Source organism: Pelobates fuscus, chromosome 1 (genome assembly GCF_036172605.1).
Source record: "Pelobates fuscus isolate aPelFus1 chromosome 1, aPelFus1.pri, whole genome shotgun sequence".
In the NCBI taxonomy this organism is placed as follows: Eukaryota; Metazoa; Chordata; class Amphibia; order Anura; family Pelobatidae; genus Pelobates; species Pelobates fuscus.
This window is the reverse complement of record NC_086317.1, coordinates 320,047,796-320,067,685: the sequence shown is the minus strand read 5'-3', so window position 1 is coordinate 320,067,685 and position 19,890 is coordinate 320,047,796. Positions and strand designations below refer to the sequence as shown.

At 39.5% G+C, this 19,890-nt stretch overlaps 1 protein-coding gene across 3 annotated transcripts in view; it reads left to right on the top strand.

Annotated features, from left to right (window-relative positions):
* LOC134615084 (serine/threonine-protein phosphatase 2A regulatory subunit B'' subunit beta-like) overlaps positions 1-19,452 on the top strand; it is a 77,885-nt gene extending 58,433 nt beyond the window's left edge. For 2 of the 3 annotated variants that reach the window (XM_063459490.1, XM_063459507.1), the window contains exons 8-13: positions 5,763-5,811; positions 9,736-9,825; positions 10,893-11,068; positions 12,769-12,887; positions 12,974-13,083; positions 17,881-19,452. In XM_063459490.1, the coding sequence (XP_063315560.1) occupies positions 5,763-5,811; positions 9,736-9,825; positions 10,893-11,068; positions 12,769-12,887; positions 12,974-13,083; positions 17,881-18,022 (686 nt within the window). In that variant the 3' untranslated portion in view covers positions 18,023-19,452. The remainder of the gene's footprint in view (positions 1-5,762; positions 5,812-9,735; positions 9,826-10,892; positions 11,069-12,768; positions 12,888-12,973; positions 13,084-17,880) is intronic. The other variant, XM_063459499.1, reaches the window with a different exon arrangement.
* The last annotated feature ends 438 nt before the right edge of the window (positions 19,453-19,890 follow it).

Sequence of the window (19,890 nt, the reverse complement as noted above, 5' to 3'; positions counted from 1 at the left end):
CAGCATGCATTCGCTGTGGCATTGTGTTTCGATAAGCTTCTGCAATGTCACAATATTTATTTCAGTCCAGTGCTACACTAATTTTTCACCAAGATCTTGTATTGATGATGGGAGAGTCAGACCACTGTGCAAAGCCTTCTCTAGCACATCCCAAAGATTTTCAATGGGGTTAAGGTCTGGACTCTGTGGTGGCCAATCCTTGTGTGAAAATGTCTCTTGCTCCCTGAACCACTCTTTCACAATTTGAGCCCGATGAATCCTGGCATTGTCATCTTAGAATATGCCGTGCAATCAGGGAAGAAAAAATCCATTGATGGAATAATCTGGTCAATCAGTATATTGAGGTAGTCCTTTGGGCACATAATGTTGCTGAACCTAGACCTGACCAACTGCAGCAACACCAGATCATAGCACTGCCCCACAGGCTTGTACAGTAGGCACTAAGCATGATGTCACGATCAGAATTTTTTTTTCCAACCACCTCTTTCTTGATTGTGGTTCCCCACTGTCTTTCCAGTTTTTAATTTGTTGAACAGTTCTTAACCCAATTTTAGTAGTTTTTCAACCTTAGAGGTTTTCTCTGCTTGATTCATGCCAATGATTTGACTCTTCTTAAACAGACTAACCTCTTTTCCACGACCGCGGGATGTGTGGTTTAAGAAATGAGAAGCTAATCATTGCATCAGTTGGGGTTAAATAACTTGTTGCCAGCTGAAAGATAGTCGCCCATGCACTAACTAGCCAATAGGAGTCTCTTACCTATTTGCTTGGTTAAATCCAGGTGGCAACTTTTTTTTGGCCAGGCAGTGTATTTGTGTTAGTGTGGGGTTTATTTAAAAAAAAAAAAAATTCTTGGATGTACGTTTTCCGATTTGTGCAAAACAAAGTATAAGAATTTGAATTCTCTATCCAATAATGGTTTGATCTAAAACACACAGATCTACACCATATCCTTATGGAATATAATAACAGTAATAACTATACAATGGACCTATAAAGTATAGCACAAGCGATGTCTATTTTTTTTATTTTATTTTTGTATAATTGGTACTAAATTGCACAGATTAGCAAAATATACTTTATACACATAAATAAGAAACGGTGGGACTACCAAAGTAAAAACAAGCGCATATGATTAGTCTTCAGGATTACTGCTTTTAATACAATAATTGTAAGTTTAAAATCTAAAAGTCCATAGTCCCCAATTATAGTTGGGGAACTGTGTATCCAGATGTTATTACATGAAACCAGACAAGCAATGAATGCAAGAAAAAAAAGGGGGGGGGGAGAGAATTAGAATAAACTTGTAATTTAGTTTTTTTTTATATCAAGTGAAAATCAATACTATAAAATTCTTAGTGTGTCAATAATATAAAACTGTACATAGGGGGGCGGGGCTTGACCTGCAAACTGAATGGACGCATGTTGAAGGGGCTCCCACAGCCCACGCTGATATGCCCGAAATACTCACCAACTCGATGCCTGCACAGATGCCGGGGTACGCTCCTCACGTTAAGGGCACCCTGGCGAATAACCCGATACGTGACACGAGTATTTACCGCAAAACCCGAGATGGCGAGCTACGGCGGCTGGGGGGAGGTGGCCGCTCTCCTCGCCCCTTTGCCGGGGGTACAGAGCCACTGAATGCCCGCTCCCCCCCCCCCCCCCCCCCCCCCCCCCCGGCCCAACCCCTCCAAGCAGCCTGGCCACAACAGACACAGACTGCGAAACCACAGGAGCAGTCTCCAGCAACAATGGCGGACACCGCGTGCGACAATACCTGCCTCAAAATACGGCCCAACATCCTGATCAGGCTTAATGCCATATTCAACACCTTTTGGGCAAAACTGGAGAGCAGAACACAGCAGCTTAACATGCCTGAAAATCGCCCACACAGAGAAAAGCCCGCAAACTGCAGGCCTCCATCTGAACAGGGCCTCAAGATGGCGCCGGAGAGGGAGACCTCTCCCCCCCAGCCCGCAAACCAACACGAAAGAACAGAGCAGCAGCTCAAAGGAGGCCACAGACAACCTCTAACACCAGCAATCTGCTAAATACCTGCAGGGGAGCAGACCACATTCACAACATCAGACCCAGAAAAATCCACGGAGATCCCAGGAACCACCAACGACGACACCACCTCCCAAAGCCACAAACATAAGCCACCAAGCCGCTGAGCGGATGGACCTGAAGATGGGACTCAAGCAGTTGGACTTTGGGATGCTGCAACTATCCATGCCAGATACACACGAGAACCGGAATCTGCCGCACCTCACAAGCGGGCACCCAAAAACACCAGACCGGACCAAAGAAGGGACTATCTGTACCTGCACACTAGCGGCATTGGGTGAAGGGCTGCAGCCGCGGGGACTCTATCTGCTGAGTTACGGTTCTCACTCAAGTTATTTTTCATTCATTGAATCGTTGCTCCCTATTATGTTATCCCTCCCTATCCATGCCTCATCTCAGCAGTATAGCAGCACATACACTACCAGTCTGCACTTAACCAACGGTCACTAATGACCAGCTGGTAATTAACCAGTCTTATTTTACACCTTGAACTGCCTGGCAAAGCATACAGTTAAATTTATGTGTTCAGTTTTTTTGTTTTTTTTTAGTTTTTAGCGTGTTTCAAACATGTCACTTTCACATATGCAATGACTTAACTAGTGTCCCAACTGCATAACAACTCTTGTTTAATTACAACCTGTAACTCGCACACTACAGCGCAGTGGAGCCACCCCGCTAATCCCAATACTGCTAACTCAGTCATTATGCATATTTCATAATACTTATTGCCAGTTCAAATCGGATGCTATATCATATGCTTTTCTAGACAATAAGGCTACTCGCGCTTGTTACCTTAATTATTATAAAAAAGAAGTGCAGAATATCTTGTCATTTACATGTATACCATATGCAATGTTATTCACCAATTTCATCTTGTATAATTACCCATGCACTTCGAAAAAATAAAGAATTAAAAAAAAAAATGTACCTAAAAATAATGTGCTCCCAACAGTGCTAAATAGTGCAGACCTTTCCACAGTGCTGTTCAGCATCCCGATAGCTATGGGATGAGGAGGTGGTCTCCAGCAACGGATTCCATTGAGTATAGTTGCAGGCTCAGGATGATGAGATAAGTTTAGCGTCCAGGTGTGTTTCTGTTTTGGCAGTTTTTGTTTTTTTGTTTTCTTTTTTGTAATGGTTGCTAAGTATTTAAAGCCCCTGAACTTGGCAGAGTTTAACAATGCTTATACATTACATACTATAATCTAGAACAACCATCAATTAATCCCTCAAAGGTTCAAGCTCCGGTTTACTTTTGTGGTAGATATTATTTCTTACTATTGTAGCTTATCATTTTTATTGGGGTCCCCATATTGATTGTATCATTGTGCGATTTATTTTATTTATTTTTCTAGTCGCCTCCCCTTTTTTATTTTTCTTCCTTTCTCCCCCCCCCCCCTCTCATTTTATGTAATAGATCAGATGTCAGTCTACTGGAGGTTTCTATGGTTACCCAACATTAGATTTGTATGATTTTATTTGAGTTGCCTATGGGCAGCCTGACACTGTAAGGGAACATATGCATAACCTTCAAAACACAGTACTCCTTGTATTTTAGATGTGTCCTGTAATGCAATTTCTGGATTATCTTGTCAGTGTTAATAGTTAAAAAAAAAAAAAAAAATTCTGTAACCTACACCATGATACCCTCCTGCAATGCAGGATCCACGGCACTCAGTTTAAACCCCTTCTGCCCTTAAACAAAATCCGTTCACTAAGTGTAGGTTGCCATGACAACCTATTGTCTTATTTAAAAATATATATATATATATATTTTTTTTTTTTTTTTTTTTTTTTTGGAAGCCATATATTTTTTTTTTCTTCATATACTTTGGCTATAAAATTTTGCAAATGTTTATATTTTTCCCCTTTTTTTGATGGTCAAGTAATTTATAAAACCTTTGATTAGTCTCTTTTGCATATTTATATTTTTAAATAAAGTGCCATTATTATTATTATTATTATTACTTCGTTTTTCCTATCACAAACAGTCTCTGTGGAAAATCAGCTTTTTGTCATTAAAAACACAGAAAAGAGAGCGCAGAAAATACTAATGCAAAATACTAACAATGCTTAGATATTCAATAGTATATTGGCTCCATAAAACAAGAATATTCCCTAATTCTCAATTCAAATACATAAACAATCGGCAGAATCGGTGAATAATCCCCTGAAATAGTATTTAGAGGTAACACTTCATATTGCACAATCCAATCCATATAAAATTGGGTACTTGGGTGTTCCGTTTCAGCATTCACTATCAATATGATATTTTGTTGCAAACAATGTATCCTTTTTCAATTACCTTGAAAGCTACAATAAAACACATAGTGTAATACTGTTTAATCAGATATCCAAAACCCTGATAGGAACTCTTACAGGGTAAAAATGTGGTTACTGTCTCCATTAACCACAATATAAGCATGAGTAGAAATCACAGCAGCATGCTCCACCGGTTTGTTTTGTGCCACCAGTATCTTTAATGGGGAGGGGGGCTGTTCTGAAACTCCTTGCTGCTGTAATCCTCGTGCTGTTACACAGTTCACAAGCAGCTTTCACAGCAACATGTTTCACCCGTTACACTCAGGAAAAAGCTTTGAGCTATTCATTTATTAATATAATCTATAATATTATGTAATGAATGAGCAACGTTAAACGCTGCCCAGTACGGGACCTTTAAATACAGAGTTGGCTTGCGACCATTGGAAAAAGCAACCAAAGTGGAGAAACGCACCTGGACTCTAAATTGCTCTCAAGACAAGTTCCCAAACTATTATTGTGGACTATGGACTTTTTTATATTTTTAGACCCAGGATTATATCTGCTTGGCAGATGCATTGTTTCCACTAGTCACAGTTAATATATGCCTATAAAGTATATTTTGCTTATATCTGCAGTTTTTGGTACCATTATTGGGGAGGGAGACACTGCATGTGTTATACTTAGTAGGGACAGGGTATAGCCACTGCTGGTGTTGTATTCTTTAGGCATACAGTATGGTGTGTGTGTGTGTGTGTGTATATATACATACATACATACATACATACATACATACATACATACATACATCTCTCTCTTAGAATTAACACCAGGATTTCCAGTAAAAATGGGAGAAACGAAAAACCTATTACTATTTCCACTCTACTAGTTATCATGTTAAAGGGACACTCTAGGCACCCAGACCACTTCTGCTCATTGGAGTGGTCTGGGTGCCAACTCCCACTACTCTTAACCCTGCAAGTGTAATTATTGCAGTTTTTTATAAACTGCAATAATTACATTGCAGGGTTAACTCCACCTCTAGTGGCTGTCTACTAGACAGCCACTAGAGGTCACTTCCTGGGTTCTAGCACAGAAAAACATGTGCTAGAGCGTCGCTGGACGTCCTCACGCTGTGTGAGGACCTCCAGCGTCACTCAAAACCCCATAGGAAAGCATTGAAATGATTTTTCAATGCTTTCCTATGGGGAGACATAATGCGCATGTGCGGCATTGGCTTCAGTAACCGGGGATTGGGGGGTGGGAGGGAGAGGGACCCTCCAGTGCCAGGAAAACAGATCGTTTTCCTGGCACTGGAGTTTCCCTTTAATAATTATTTTGGAAAGCCTTTAATAATTATTTTGGAAAGCCTTGTAATGTGTCCAAATATTTTTGCCTAATGTGTGTGTGTTGTTTTTTTTCTTTATTTACAGCCATATCAAGTAGAATTGTGGAGAGAATATTTTCAGGAGCTGTAACACGGTAATTACCGTATATACTCGTGTATAAGTCGATCTCATGTATAAGTCGAGGGCAGTTTTGTGACCAACAATTGTGAAATATGCTATGCCTCGTGGATAAGTCGAGGGTAAAACTTGGGGCTATGAAATTCTGTGATTTTTAGAATTATATACACACTCATACAAACACACTCTGCATTATACACACACACACTCATACAAACAATCTGCATTCTACACACACACTCTGCATTATATACGCACACACTGTGTGTATATAATGCAGTGTGTTTGTATGAGTGTGTGTAGAATGCAGATTGTTTGTATGAGTGTGTGTGTGTATAATGCAGAGTGTGTGTTTGTATGAGTGTGTGTGTATATAATGCAGAGTGTGTTTGAGTGTGTGTAGAATGCAGATTGTGTGTACGAGTGTGTGTGTATATAATGCAGTGTGTGTTTGTTTGTATGAGTGTGTGTAGAATGCAGATTGTTTGTATGAGTGTGTGTATATAATGCAGAGTGTGTGTGTTTGTACGAGTGTGTGTGTATATAATGCAGTGTGTGTTTGTTTGTATGAGTGTGTGTAGAATGCAGATTGTTTGTATGAGTGTGTGTGTATATAATGCAGAGTGTGTGTGTTTGTATGAGTGTGTGTGTATATAATGCAGAGTGTGTGTGTTTGTACGAGTGTGTGTGTGTATATAATACAGTGTGTGTGTTTGTATGAGTGTGTGTAGAATGCAGATTGTTTGTACGAGTGTGTGTGTATATAATGCAGAGTGTGTGTGTTTGTATAAGTGTGTGTGTAGAATGCAGATTGTTTGTATGAGTGTGTGTGTATATAATGCAGAGTGTGTGTTTGTATGAGTGTGTGTAGAATGCAGATTGTTTGTATGAGTGTGTGTGTATATAATGCAGAGTGTGTGTTTGTATGAGTGTGTGTAGAATGCAGATTGTGTGTGTGTGTGTGTGAGAACTGGGTGGGAGGAGGGCATTTTTATTATACATTTTTTATTTTATTATATATATATTTTTTTTATATATATATTTTTTTTTTTTTATGTTTGATTTAATTTTCGTCCCCCCTCCCTGCTTGTTAGCTTGCCAGGGAGGGGGGCTCTCACTCCCTGGTGGTCCAGTGTATGGGCTGTGTAGGAGGGGGGGCTGGCAGAGAGCATTAACTTACCTTCCTGCAGCTCCTGTCAGCTCCCTTCTCCTCCGTGCAGCTCCTCTGTCAGCTCCCACTGTAAGTCTCGCGAGAGCCGCGGACCCCGCGGCTCTCGCGAGACTTACAGTGGGAGCTGACAGAGGAGCTGCACGGAGGAGAAGGGAGCTGACAGGAGCTGCAGGAAGGTAAGTTAATGCTCTCTGCCAGCCCCCCAACAGGACCGCCGGGCTTGTAATGAGCCCGGCGGTCCTTGTCTGTATTATGGCAATGTAAGTTGCCATAATACAGACATTAACTCGAGTATAAGTCGAGTGAGGGTTTTTCAGCACAAAAAATGTGCTGAAAAACTCGACTTATACTCGAGTATATACGGTATTTATTTTCATAGAGATTGTAAACCTAGCCCAATGAAACACACGCATGGCAAAACATTTAGCATGGCAATAGTGGGACCTATGAATCAATAATGCTATTGGGTAAGAAGGACAACAAGATGGAGAGGAAGACAGAGGCAATGTTCTAAGAGAATTAAACCTAAGGAAGAAAAAAATCCTTGAATAAAAAATACATGTTTGTACACTTTTTTTTATATATATTATTATTATTAATTTTCTTCATCCTATGAACTTCTACACCTGCTATCTGTGACCGTTTTATTATTCTTAAGCAGATGTTTGTGTATACATGTATCTCGGAGTCCCACATAAATGTAACTTCCACTTTTTCTAGATGGTTTTTAGATATTTGAGTAAATTAAATACATTTTTTTTTTTATTTATATAAATTATCAATAGGTCAGAAGTTTTAAACACAAATGAGTGTTGTGCTTTGTTCAACTAAAAATAGTGTATCACAGAATATATCATTCTAATGTGCACTCTTTGAACCACATATAACAATTCTATGAAGCATAAGAGACCCAAAAGGTGATGTCTAATAAAATTAACTTAGAAAAAAGACAATATTAATTTGGGGTATATCTACTAAACATTGATTTTTATTTATTTTGTATTTAGGCAGTGGTTTAAGGAAAATTGCAATTTGGTGTCTAAGCGGTTCCACCACACCTTAAAAAAAAAAAAAAAAAAAATTTATAGTCCGAATCCCTCAGAGAATATAGATCAAAATAGTGTAGTATGCTCACATATACATTGCCAATCACTGATGGTAAGTAATGCACTCCCCTAGTTACGAGCCTTAGAAAACGAATTGCGGTGTAGATTACTCTGTTACATAGGGATAACAACTTGCATCGATATGCACTTCAGACAGCTGAATGAGAAATGTGCGCTTATTGTAAAAGTTATAATTGTGAAGCATACAGAACATAAAATAAGTCAAGTTAAAACAAATGTGCTATATTCATATATACAAGAGCCCTCACTGCTCTAAAAGACTGTCTTCACCGTTCATATACGGCTTTCTTAATTGGCAAAGTTCCACTTCGCCCAATTAGTGGCTGATGAGTGTATCACTAAAACCACTGACAGGTCAAGTGAATGACATCATTACAATGGTGGCACCTGTCCAGGTGTGGTATATATTGGGCAGCAGGTAAACGGTCAGTTCTTGAATTGCATGTGATGGAAGCAGAAAAATAGGCAAGCAAAAAGATCGGAGTGACTTTGACAAGTGCCAAATAGTGATAGCTAGACGGTTGGGACAGAGCATCTCAAAAGCGGCAAGTCTTGTGTATTTCCAGTATGCAACTTTGTACCTACCAAAAAGGGGTGCAAGGAAGGGCAAGGATGAACTGGTGTCATGGTCATTGCTGCTCAAGGCTGCATGTAGGAAGCAAAGTCTAACATATCTGGTCTAATTTACAAGCAACAAAAACGTAATGTTCGCTATGATATAAAATTGTCAGAACACATAGTTAATCACAGTTTGACTGGTCTGCAGTTAGCTGTTCACCACCGAGAGTGCCTTCAATAGGGAACTGAACATCAGAACTAGACCATTATGTTCTGCTGGGAAACCTTTATGTCCTGGCATTTGTGTGGATTACTTTGACAGACATGTCCACCTACCTACGGAGATTAGATATTCTTGATATTCCTACATTAGATATTCTTGGTGTTCCTCTTTTCTACCAGGAAGTGGCCTTATTGTCCTACCTATTTATTATAGGCCACATGGGCAGAGAAGTACATACAATACATTCATAGAATGTATGAACGTAGTTGGCTGTTTCAAAGGATTGCTTTTCATCCCATGTCGATCTAAACGGTTGAGTTTACCTTGAATGTTTTAGAAAATAATCTCTGTGTGGTCACTCCAACCAAAACTCGTACATTTCCGTGTTTTTTTTCGCTGTATAAAATGTTAGGCTGTGTGATTTGTAACTTGCATATATAGTTAAAAAAAACTTTTGTCCTGCATAATAAAAATTGAAATTACCTCAAAGTATAACCGTGAAAAGGTTTGTTTTGTATCTTGAGAATCTCCAAACTGCTCATGCTGCCATTTACCACCAATGGTGTGTGCCTTCTCAGCATCATGCCTTTTCCTGTTAACAAAAAGATTGCAAGACTTAATTACTATCTGTAATTAGTGTAATCACTACATCCATTCAATTCATGGGAGTTCGGGATTTGCCATCTTATCAAGAGATTCCACTATGTGTTTTTAAGATAATGTTCATGACTGACTTACTGTGACTATTGTTTGTCCCAGAGGAAAATATTTCTATACCTGTCCTGACATCCCACTGGTTTAGAGAGGTTGATTTGTTAAAATGTATACATAAATATTATGTTCCTTTTACAATGTTTCTAGTGGCAAAAAAGCCCAGAAGGAAGGGAAGATAACCTATGCAGACTTTGTATGGTTTCTCTTGTCTGAGGAGGACAAGAAGACCGAAACTAGGTGAGTAAGAAAGATAATTTTTACATTACTCTTGGTTTCCTCATTACATATATTTTTATAGTCAAGCACGTCTAAGACAGGACCACAAAAAAAATTATATATATAAAAAATTATATATATAAAAATTTTTATTTTTTTTTTGTCCTGTCTTAGACTTGATTGAATCCTTCTGAAGCTCAGACTGCATTGGGATTTCATTCTGCAAGTGATCAGTTTTGGCAATGTGACAAAGTGCAGAACTTAAAGGAAAACTCCAAGCACTACAATCTGATGTAGTGGTTATAGTGCCAGGAGTAAAAGCTATGCAGGTGATGGGGAGTTTTGTTTGGCCTCACCACAATCTTTTCGGCACGTATATAGAAATATATTTATGCAAAATAAATTGATAATCTTTTAAAGTTACAACTGTTTGAGTAACTCCTCCGTAATTAACCCACCAGTCTTTAATTCCACCCATATCACTTAGTCAGAACTGTTTAACACTGGCAGTGCGGTTATAAAACATGCTCAAGTGCAAAAAGGCTACAGTTGCTCCACGGTGTTTGGAAGATTAGAAATATAACAGACTGAAAAATATCCATATGTATAGCCTAGTGACTGTCTCTCTTACCTATAAATGTGTTGGTTTCCACATCTCCATGTCTGTGACGTCTAAGGTGAGGGGCTGACCAGCAGATATCAAAGCGATCTGGACTTATAGTTTTTCACAGGCTTCTAGTCTAGTTGCTTGCTTTCTACATGTGAACCTGCTAGATGAACTAATAGAAAAATTTTGCTGTGATTCCTATGATATTCTCCAATTTTGTTGGATAAACATGGCAATTAGAGAGGGATAGAAAGGGAGATTTTATATGGTGTACATAGTTGCAGTGATCTGCTAGAAGGAAATGGTGAGAATGGGGAAGATTGGGACAGAGGAGGCAGTTAGGATGCTGTAAAATAACTTATTGGATTTTCTTTTAAAAACTTCAGTACAGCAAATGACACCATTGTAAAAAAAAAAAAAAAAAAATGTATTTTTCATGACTAGATTAATCTGTCTCAATTTCCTTGTATGCCCAATCTAGTATTGAGTACTGGTTTCGCTGCATGGACCTGGATGGTGACGGAGTCTTGTCTATGTATGAACTGGAGTATTTCTATGAGGAACAGTGTCAGAAAATGGAAAGCATGGCTATCGAGCCTTTACCTTTTGAAGACTGTCTCTGTCAAATGCTGGATCTTGTGAAGCCACAGTGTGAAGGTATCACACCTCTGCTTTTTTTTTTTTTTTTTCTTTAAGTAAAGGAGCTGATTAAAACACTCTCCTGCACTTTTGTTGACGTTTCTAGAGGCATCTGCTTGCCATACAGTCAAGTCACAACCCAGCATGTTATCTGAAACTATGCTGATGCACTTAGGTTTAGTGTGAATGCTTAGCAGCCAGCGACCACCTAAGTTCACTAGTAACTTATAGTTGCAAAGAGTAGAGTGGTAAAATTGTCTTCCTTGCTCACTAAAGTCAGAGAAGGCAGAAGACTCTTGGGTGTTCATAAGAGTAAGCTGTTCCTTTTATGGAAGTCTAAAACTAGAGATGGAACCAAGACCACCAACTTGTCTGAGACAGTCTTTTAATGATTAGACACTTTGTTGTTTTTTGTTCTTGTTTTTTTTACTCCTCTACTAGCAACACAGTATACCTTTTGCAATGCATTTTGGTTGATAGAAACATAGAATGTGACGGCAGATAAGAACCATTCGGCCCATCTAGTCTACCCAATTTTCTAAATACTTTCATTAGTCCCTGACCTTATCTTATAGCCTTATAGCCTTATGCCTATCCCACGCATGCTTAAACTCCTTTACTGTGTTAACATCTACCACTTCAGCTGGAAGGCTATTCCATGCATCCACTACCCTCTCAGTAAAGTAATACTTCCTGATATTATTTTTAAACCTTTGTCCCTCTAATTTAAGACTATGTCCTCTTGTTGTGGTAGTTTTTCTTCTTTTAAATATAGTCTCCTACTTTACTGTGTTGATTCCCTTTATGTATTTAAATGTTTCGATCATATCCTCCCTGTCTCGTCTTTCCTCCAAGCTATACATGTTAAGATCCTTAACCTTTCCTGGTAAGTTTTATCCTGCAATCCATGAGCCAGTTTAGTAGCCCTTCTCTGAACTCTCTCTAAGGTATCGATATCCTTCTGAAGATAGGGTCTCCAGTACTGCGTACAATACTCCAAGTGAGGTCTCACCAGTGTTCTGTACAATGGCATGAACAGTTCCCTCTTTCTACTGCTAATACCTCTCCCTATACAACCAAGCATTCTGCTAGCATTTCTTGCTGCTCTATTACATTGTCTGCCTACCTTTAAGTCATCAGAAATAATCACCCCTAAATCCCTTTCCTCAGATGTTGAGGTTAGGACTCTATCAAATATTCTGTACTCTGCCCTTGGGTTTTTACGTCCAAGATGCATTATCTTGCACTTATCCACATTAAATGTCAGTTGCCACAACTCTGACCATTTTTCTAGTTTACCTAAATCATTTGCCATTTGGCTTATCCCTCCTGGAACATCAACCCTGTTACATATCTTGGTATCATCAGCAAAAAGACATACCTTACCATCAAGACCTTCTGCAATATCACTAATAAAAATATTAAAGAGAATGGGTCCAAGTACAGATCCCTGAGGTACCCCACTTGTGACAAGCCCAAGCTTCGAATATACTCCATTGACTACATCCCTCTGTTGCCTGTCACTCAGCCACTGCCTTACCCATTCAACAATATTGGAATCCAAACTCAAAGATTTCATTTTATTGATAAGCTTTCTATATGGAACACTGTCAAAAGCGTTACTGAAATCTAAGTAAGCAATGTCTACAGCACCACCCTGATCTATAATTTTATAACTGATACCCAGTTTAATTTCTGATGATCTTGGTTTACTTTAGGAAAGATTACTCTGCAAGACTTGAAGAAATGCAAGCAGGCTCATCTGTTCTATGACACATACCTCAATCTAGAAAAGTACTTGGATCACGAACAGAAAGATCCATTCTCTGTACTAAGAGTAAGTAGTGTTTTAGGAAATTATTTCCCAGATATTAGGTTTGCAGACATTGTCCAGTCAGTACTCATCTGCCTTTTTATTCGCAGGTTGGTGAAAATGAAGGACAGCAGGAACTAACTGACTGGGAAAAGTATGCAGCTGAAGAATATGCAATTCTGGTTGCCGAAGAGGCGGCTACTGAACAGTGGAATGATGGGTAAGGTCCATTTTGTATTCAGCAGTTATTTTGTAAGGGATGTGGCATAAAATGTTGGACTAACAAGAATGTCCAGTAAAACTAAAGCACATAAATGTGTGTAATTGTGTTGCATCTCCCTCTGCATCCAGCTATTCTCGCTCTCCTTCCAAATCAAATTTCTGCTCCCACATTCTTCTAGTTAACGGGACTCTCCAGTGCCAGGAAAACAATCACTGGTCCCCTCGCCCTCCCATCCCCGGTTGCTGAAGGGGTCAAAACCCCTTCAGTGACTTACCAGAGGCAGAGACGATGTCCCTCGGCGCTGCTTCTTGGTCTGCCCACGCTCCTCCCCGTCACCACGTCGGCCGGGGAGACTGATCCCGCCCACCGGCGGTGGGAGACCTAATGCGCATGCGCAGAAATGCCGCACACTCGCATTAGACCTCACCATAGGAAAGCATTGAAAATGATTTCAGTGCTTTCCTATGGGGATTTTAGCGACGCTGGAGGTCCTCACATAGCGTGAGGACGTCCAGCGACGCTATAGCACAGAAAATCTGTGCTATAATACCGTAAGTGCCCTCTAGTGGCTGTCTAGTAGAAAGCCACTAGAGAGGAGTTAACCCTGCAAGGTAATTATTGCAGTTTATAAAAACTGCAATAATTACAGTGGGAGTTAGCATCCAGACCACTCCATTGGGCATAAGTGGTCTGGGTGCCTGGAGTGTCCCTTTAACATTCTGTTCCCATTGGCCCTCATCCTAATGGAGTCATAATATTCTGTTCCAAATATGAGAGAAATCCACATTCCAAAAAACAATCTAGATCTTCTAGCTGTTGAAGGATTTTTTTTTTTTTTTTTTTTTTTTTCTTCTTTTTTTTTAAACAAATATCTTCAAGTTGTTGTCTTAAAGAGTGACATTATGGCAAATTTAATTTGGGTTTGGCTTGGTGAACCCTATTCAATTGAGGGAGTGAAGGTGTGTTTTCAACGGTTTTGGACTTAATGGGTTCTCTTTAGGGAAGAAGGTGGAGTAAGGATTTAATTTAGCACTATGGCTGGGGGGTAAAGTCCATTATGGCTATATGAGTATTAAAAAGAAGGAATACATTAACCAGTTTTTTAGTATCCCTCCACTCAAAGGCATGTAGGGGTAAAGGACGTTACTTTCCTTACTCCCTGTTTGAATAATTATCCACATTTCAGATGGAGAAAGGGATGGTTTTCTTAGGGCCCTTCTCTTTTAAAGTCTTCTTTTCAGGGATCTTCTACCCTGAGAGAATTTGGACAAAATGTGTGCATAGGCCTGGGCTTCCAAAATTACTTTGAGGTTTTAAGCTATGCACTGCCAGGCTTCATGCCATTAATGGTCTATAATCCTGTTTTTTTTTTTTTTCCATTCTCAATAATTATGCATTTCACTGTTGGTTTACCTATAGATGGGCTGGGCAAGGAAAGCAATCACCTCGTTTACCCTGCAGTATGGTGCCAATTAGGTAGATGATTGGTAAGTGTTCACAAGCTTTGGCCTGTTTCTATATGGCCATGTTCTTGTGTCCACATGTTCTGTCTCCCAGGAGTCTGATGTAGTAAATTAAACATTGTATTGCATATGTGTCACCCTCATGTCTCCAGGTTCCCCAAGTATGGCTCATGAGTGCACAGTGCACACTGCCATATATTTAACCTAGGACCCACAAGGGTACAATCTTTTTATGCTTTTGTTTCACGGTCTTAAACTGAGACAGTTGTTTGTTCCATGCCACAAACTGCCCCCTTCCAAAAAACAGATTACTGCATATGTCTCAGCCAAGCATCTTTCTTCTGAAGCTCCTGCTTAACACACTCCTTACAACCTCCTTGCAGTACTGCCTGCATCTGCTACTGTGTTTTTGATCCTCTAAATGACGACATCTCTTTTGCAAGCCTGCAAGATGAAAATCTTCTAAACCTGTTTCTAGATTCTTGTTTTGGTGAAATTAAAGAAAGGAGTAAGTGTACTAATATTAGTGATAACTTTGAAGTTGCATCTAGTTTTATCTCTGTGTTGATTTATGGTTATTGATTGCTCTTGCCATCAGTCATCCTTGCACCCAAAGAGTAAATCTGGCATTGGGTCTCAGTCCTATATGGTGGCATCAGGGCATCCGTTGAGTTTTACCTGACCCTATCTTCACATATAGAGTATGCTACGGCCAAACTACCAACAAGTGCAATACAATACAACAAGGTGAATGTGTGGCAGTCAGTCCCTGTTCTGCACATTGCTATTCTTCTCTCACACAAAAACATTCCTCTGGAGGATAGTTCTCTTTTAATGATCCTATGGAAAAGTGCTCAGATGCGCTTGATGAGTCTATGGACATACTGAGACGGGGTGACCTGAACTCTGTCTGCAGATCCCTCTGTGCAGGGCTTCTTGTCTTATAACCTGCTTACGGTACCAGGTTAAGTCTTCTGATGTTAGCCTTTCTGTGTCCCAGGTTTGGATTATTATTTTATTTCTATAGCGTTGTACAATGGGTGGACTAACACACATAATTGTTACCAGACAAATGGACGCACAGGATCAGAGGGGTTAAGGGCGCTGCTCAATGAGCTTGCATGCTAGAGGGAGTGGGGTATAGTGAAACACAGGGTAGAAGTAGAGGTAATAGGTTGCTAGAAAAGTAATCACTGAGAAGTAGGGGTAATGAAATGGGTTGCTAGAAAAGTAATCACTGAGAACTTAGTAGGTTATTTTTGACAGTTGCAGGAGCGATGTCATAGGGGGGGATGAAAACCCGCTAACAGTTTAGATGATATGCTTTCCTGAATCAGTGTGTTTTTAAAAAAATTTTTTTTAAAGGAGTGGAGACTGGGTGAAAGTCTAACAGAGAAGTGAAGGGAGTTCCACAGAAAAGGTACAGCCCTGGAGATGTCTTGGAGGCGAGCATCAGATGTTGGAATACAGACCGAGGATAGGCGAAGGTCTTCAGCAGAGTGCAGGGACCTCGTCAGCACATACTTGTGAATTAGGGAGGGTAGGTAGGTTGGAGCAGCATTATGTAGGGACTTGTAAGCAAGCACCAGAATCTTAAATTGAGCACTATATCTCACTGTAAGCCAATGTAGGGACTGACCGAGGGGGAGGCATGGGAGGTGCGGGCGGTCAGGAAAATGAGCCTCGCCGCTGCATTCATTATAGATTGCAGCGGTGCAATCTGGGAACACGTAAGACCACTGAGAAAGGGGATTGCAGTAGTCAAGGAGAGAGAACAACAACATGGACCAGCACCTTGGCTACGTCGGGTGTTAAATAGGGGCGGATGCGAGCTATGTTTTTGAGATGGAAGCTGCAGGATTTGGCGATCGACTGGACATGAGGAGTGAAGAAGAGGTCGGAGTCAAAGAGAACACCTAGGCAGCAAGCCTGCGAGGTAGAGGTGGTGATGGCGCTGTTGACTTGGAGGGAGACAGACACGGGAGTAGCAACACATGAAGGAGTAAAGGATAGGTTGAGTTTAAGGAAGTGAGCAGCCATCCAGTTGGAAATCGCAGAGAGGCAGAGACACAAGTCAAGATAGGTGGAGAGAGATCATGAGAGGACAAGTAGATTTCTGTCATCTGCATATAAATGATAATGTAAGCCTTTATGTCGAAGGTGTCTTGGACAAAGCATTTTTTTTTTTTTTTTTGGGTGGTTGGGGGGGAGCAAATAGATGCTCAAAAACAAGCAGCCAACAACAATAAGGAAGATCTCCAGAATTTTCCATTAAAGCAGAGGACAGTGAAGTGAACATCACCTCACCTTCACACATGTTCCAGGAGCTGATATAGGTGTCTCTTGGGGGAATGTGGTTATCATCCATAAATGTTTGCCCCTCTGGTGTGCATGTGCTTCCCTTGTAGATGAACTGATAGTTTTCCTTATTCTCGATGCTCCAGGTGATTTTGGCAGGATCCACCTGGAGTCTGCACCTGTGATTCCTATAGCCCTGAGAACTTTGTCTGTAATGATGCTTGAACATTATTAATTCTGAGATTGACAAAGTAAGACCAGTAACCTGTTGCTGCAAATGTACTTTGGCTTGGATTTTCTTCCCATGGCTATTGGTAGGAGTCTTTTTTTTTTTTTTTTAGTGTTCTATAATTTCTCCAAGGCCCTGTTGATCTGTACCCCAAATGGTGTCTCTCCTTTATGTTAACAAGTGCCTGGCCCAGCTATCTGATGTCCAGACTTTTGAACTGATTCTGGTCTGGTGCTCCATCATTCAACCACACTGACAAATTCAGTCTAGTCCTGCAGATGCTTCAACACTCGCCCTTTTAATCAATGCAGAAGCTGTATATGCAGCATTTGTCCTGGAAGGTTCTTTTCCTTTTGTTTTTTGTTTTTTTCTAATTAGGAGGGATACTGAGCTTTGAGCCCTGTCATGTACTTATTTGCCATAAGTGTAAAGTTGTCCTTTTCATCTGGTATACGTGTTTGCCGAATGTTTCAATTTCCCTTCTGCAAAAGAATGGTTGGTTAATTTAGTCCTAAAATATACAATTTCCTACACGTGACTCGTTGTTGTTGACCATTAACCAATTGCATGAACATTCATTTCAGTAAGTAGAATCTTAATTTTGTCTACCTCTGATAAATTATGTATTCTGGTAACTTCATAGCGGTAAATAAGTAGAATTTATGACTTGCAACAGAACCACACTAACAATATTGATCACCATGTCAGTCAGTGCCCTTTTTTTTTTTTTTTTTTTTTTTATTCCTGTTACCTGTAGGAATTTGTAATAGTTTCAGGTTTGTTGATATTTTGTTTGTATTTCAGGTATGATGCTGAGCTAAATGACCTGGAGCCGCCGCTTACAAATGAGAATAAGTATGCCATTGATAAGCGACCCTTCTTTGAGATGCCCACACATGACACAAACGATCTGGAAGAATACGAATATGAAGAGGACTTTGAATAAACAGCCTTAGCTTCAATGCTGACTGCAGCTGGTCTGCAGCTTTTTGTTTTGTTTTGTTTTGTTTTGTTTTGTTTTATTTGGTCGTTTCTTCTTTTATTGAGGTTTCTTTATCTAGACTTAAATCTACTGCTGCTTTCAACTGACACACCTCTAAAATGTAATGCACCTTTTGCAGCAAAAATACTTGTTTGGTCATAAACCTGATTCATAAGTAGCTGGTCATGTGTCTGTCTGTGTAAGGTAGTTACACCTGGCTAAAGTCAAAAGCCATTAGTTGGTGTGAGATTAAACCTACTTTTTATTTATTTCTTTTTTCTTGTCTTCATCATGCCCAGACTACATCCGTTAATTTACAGCACACAGTACCCTTAATTTGTGGAGCAGTCATGTTTGTGATTGTATGGACCCACATAGATGATTGCAGGGAAGGACATATTTAAAACCATGTTCAAGCTATTTATTTTCTTTCTTGACGTTTGTGGATTGCACATTAAATTGCATGTGATTGTTCCATTTTAGGTGGTAATGTGTGCATTTGAAGTATAGATATTGTTTATGATCAAACCATATGAATTAGTATTAACTTTGTTTTCTGTACAACTCTGACTTTAGTGGAATCTATGCTATGCTGTGGAAATGCTGATGGTTAAAAAAAGTTTGGAGGGTTTTTTTTCTGCAACTACACCTCCTCCATGTTTTTGTTATTCTGTTTTATACTTTGATGCTGTATTTGATCCTGCCATTGTTGCAGCATGCCAGATCGTGTTTTGAGATATGCTTGTCATAGTAAAGCATACTTCAGGGCAGTGCACAGTTTTACCCAGTACAATTCTCAAAAAAGGTTTTCTCACCCTTTTTGGCATTTATCACAAAGTAGGTGGTTCATAATTTCCAGTTTCAGATGGGGACAAGTTATTCATTGTAGTTGTCTGAAATCCTCAACATTAATTTCCTTTAACACACATGCCATTTTTTAACAACAAATGGCATTAAAGAATAAATCACATAATTGAATAACACTGGAACATTTTTGCTTGATATACAATTGGCCTATAATCAATGGATGTGTGTTTTTTTTTATTTGTTTGTGGGTTTGTTTTTTGTTTTTTGCCAACAGGAAAAGTACCTAGCATCATGGTAATTCCTCTTCTAATTTAATTCTTCTTGCCAAGTAGTTGTCACATTCCGTGATTTTATAAATTCTGCCAATGATTTGCAAGCCTAACAAAGTCATGCCTTCACAAGGAAATGGCAACCCTTTTGTCTTGTCCAAACCATGTTTAAATGAGGTTGGAGTGCCTTTAAAAAGTTGTACATATGTAAATTGTCAGGGGGTTAAGTGATCTGCTTTTCCAGCATTATTATTATTTTATTTTGAAATTTACCTTTTTTGGGAGGGAGGGGGAAAAAAAGCTGTAAATGTTTGCTGTGTAGAGATAAATTTTAAGATTTAAAATATATATATATGTATATTGTATTTTGAAATAAACTATTTTTTGCACAAAATTTCAAAATGGAACTCTGGCATTTCTTTATGCAAACACTTAAGTCTAGGCTGTATACCGTACTGTCAAATGTCTCTTTGCAGTAATTCTGATTGTGTATATATCTATCGCGAGAGAGAGCTCTATCTGGCAATACCAAAGTCAAAAACCTACATGCACCGCAATATCTTCAAAGTGCCTGCACATTTCTAACTTTACACTCCTTCCCCTCTCACAAGTGGTCTATTTTGAGTGAGTCATGTGTGTTAACCCCTTAAGGACACATGACGTGTGACATGTCATGATTCCCTTTTATTCCAGAAGTTTAGTCCTTAAGGGGTTAAAGGAACGCTAAAGTAACCCAGATAATGTCACCTCAATTAT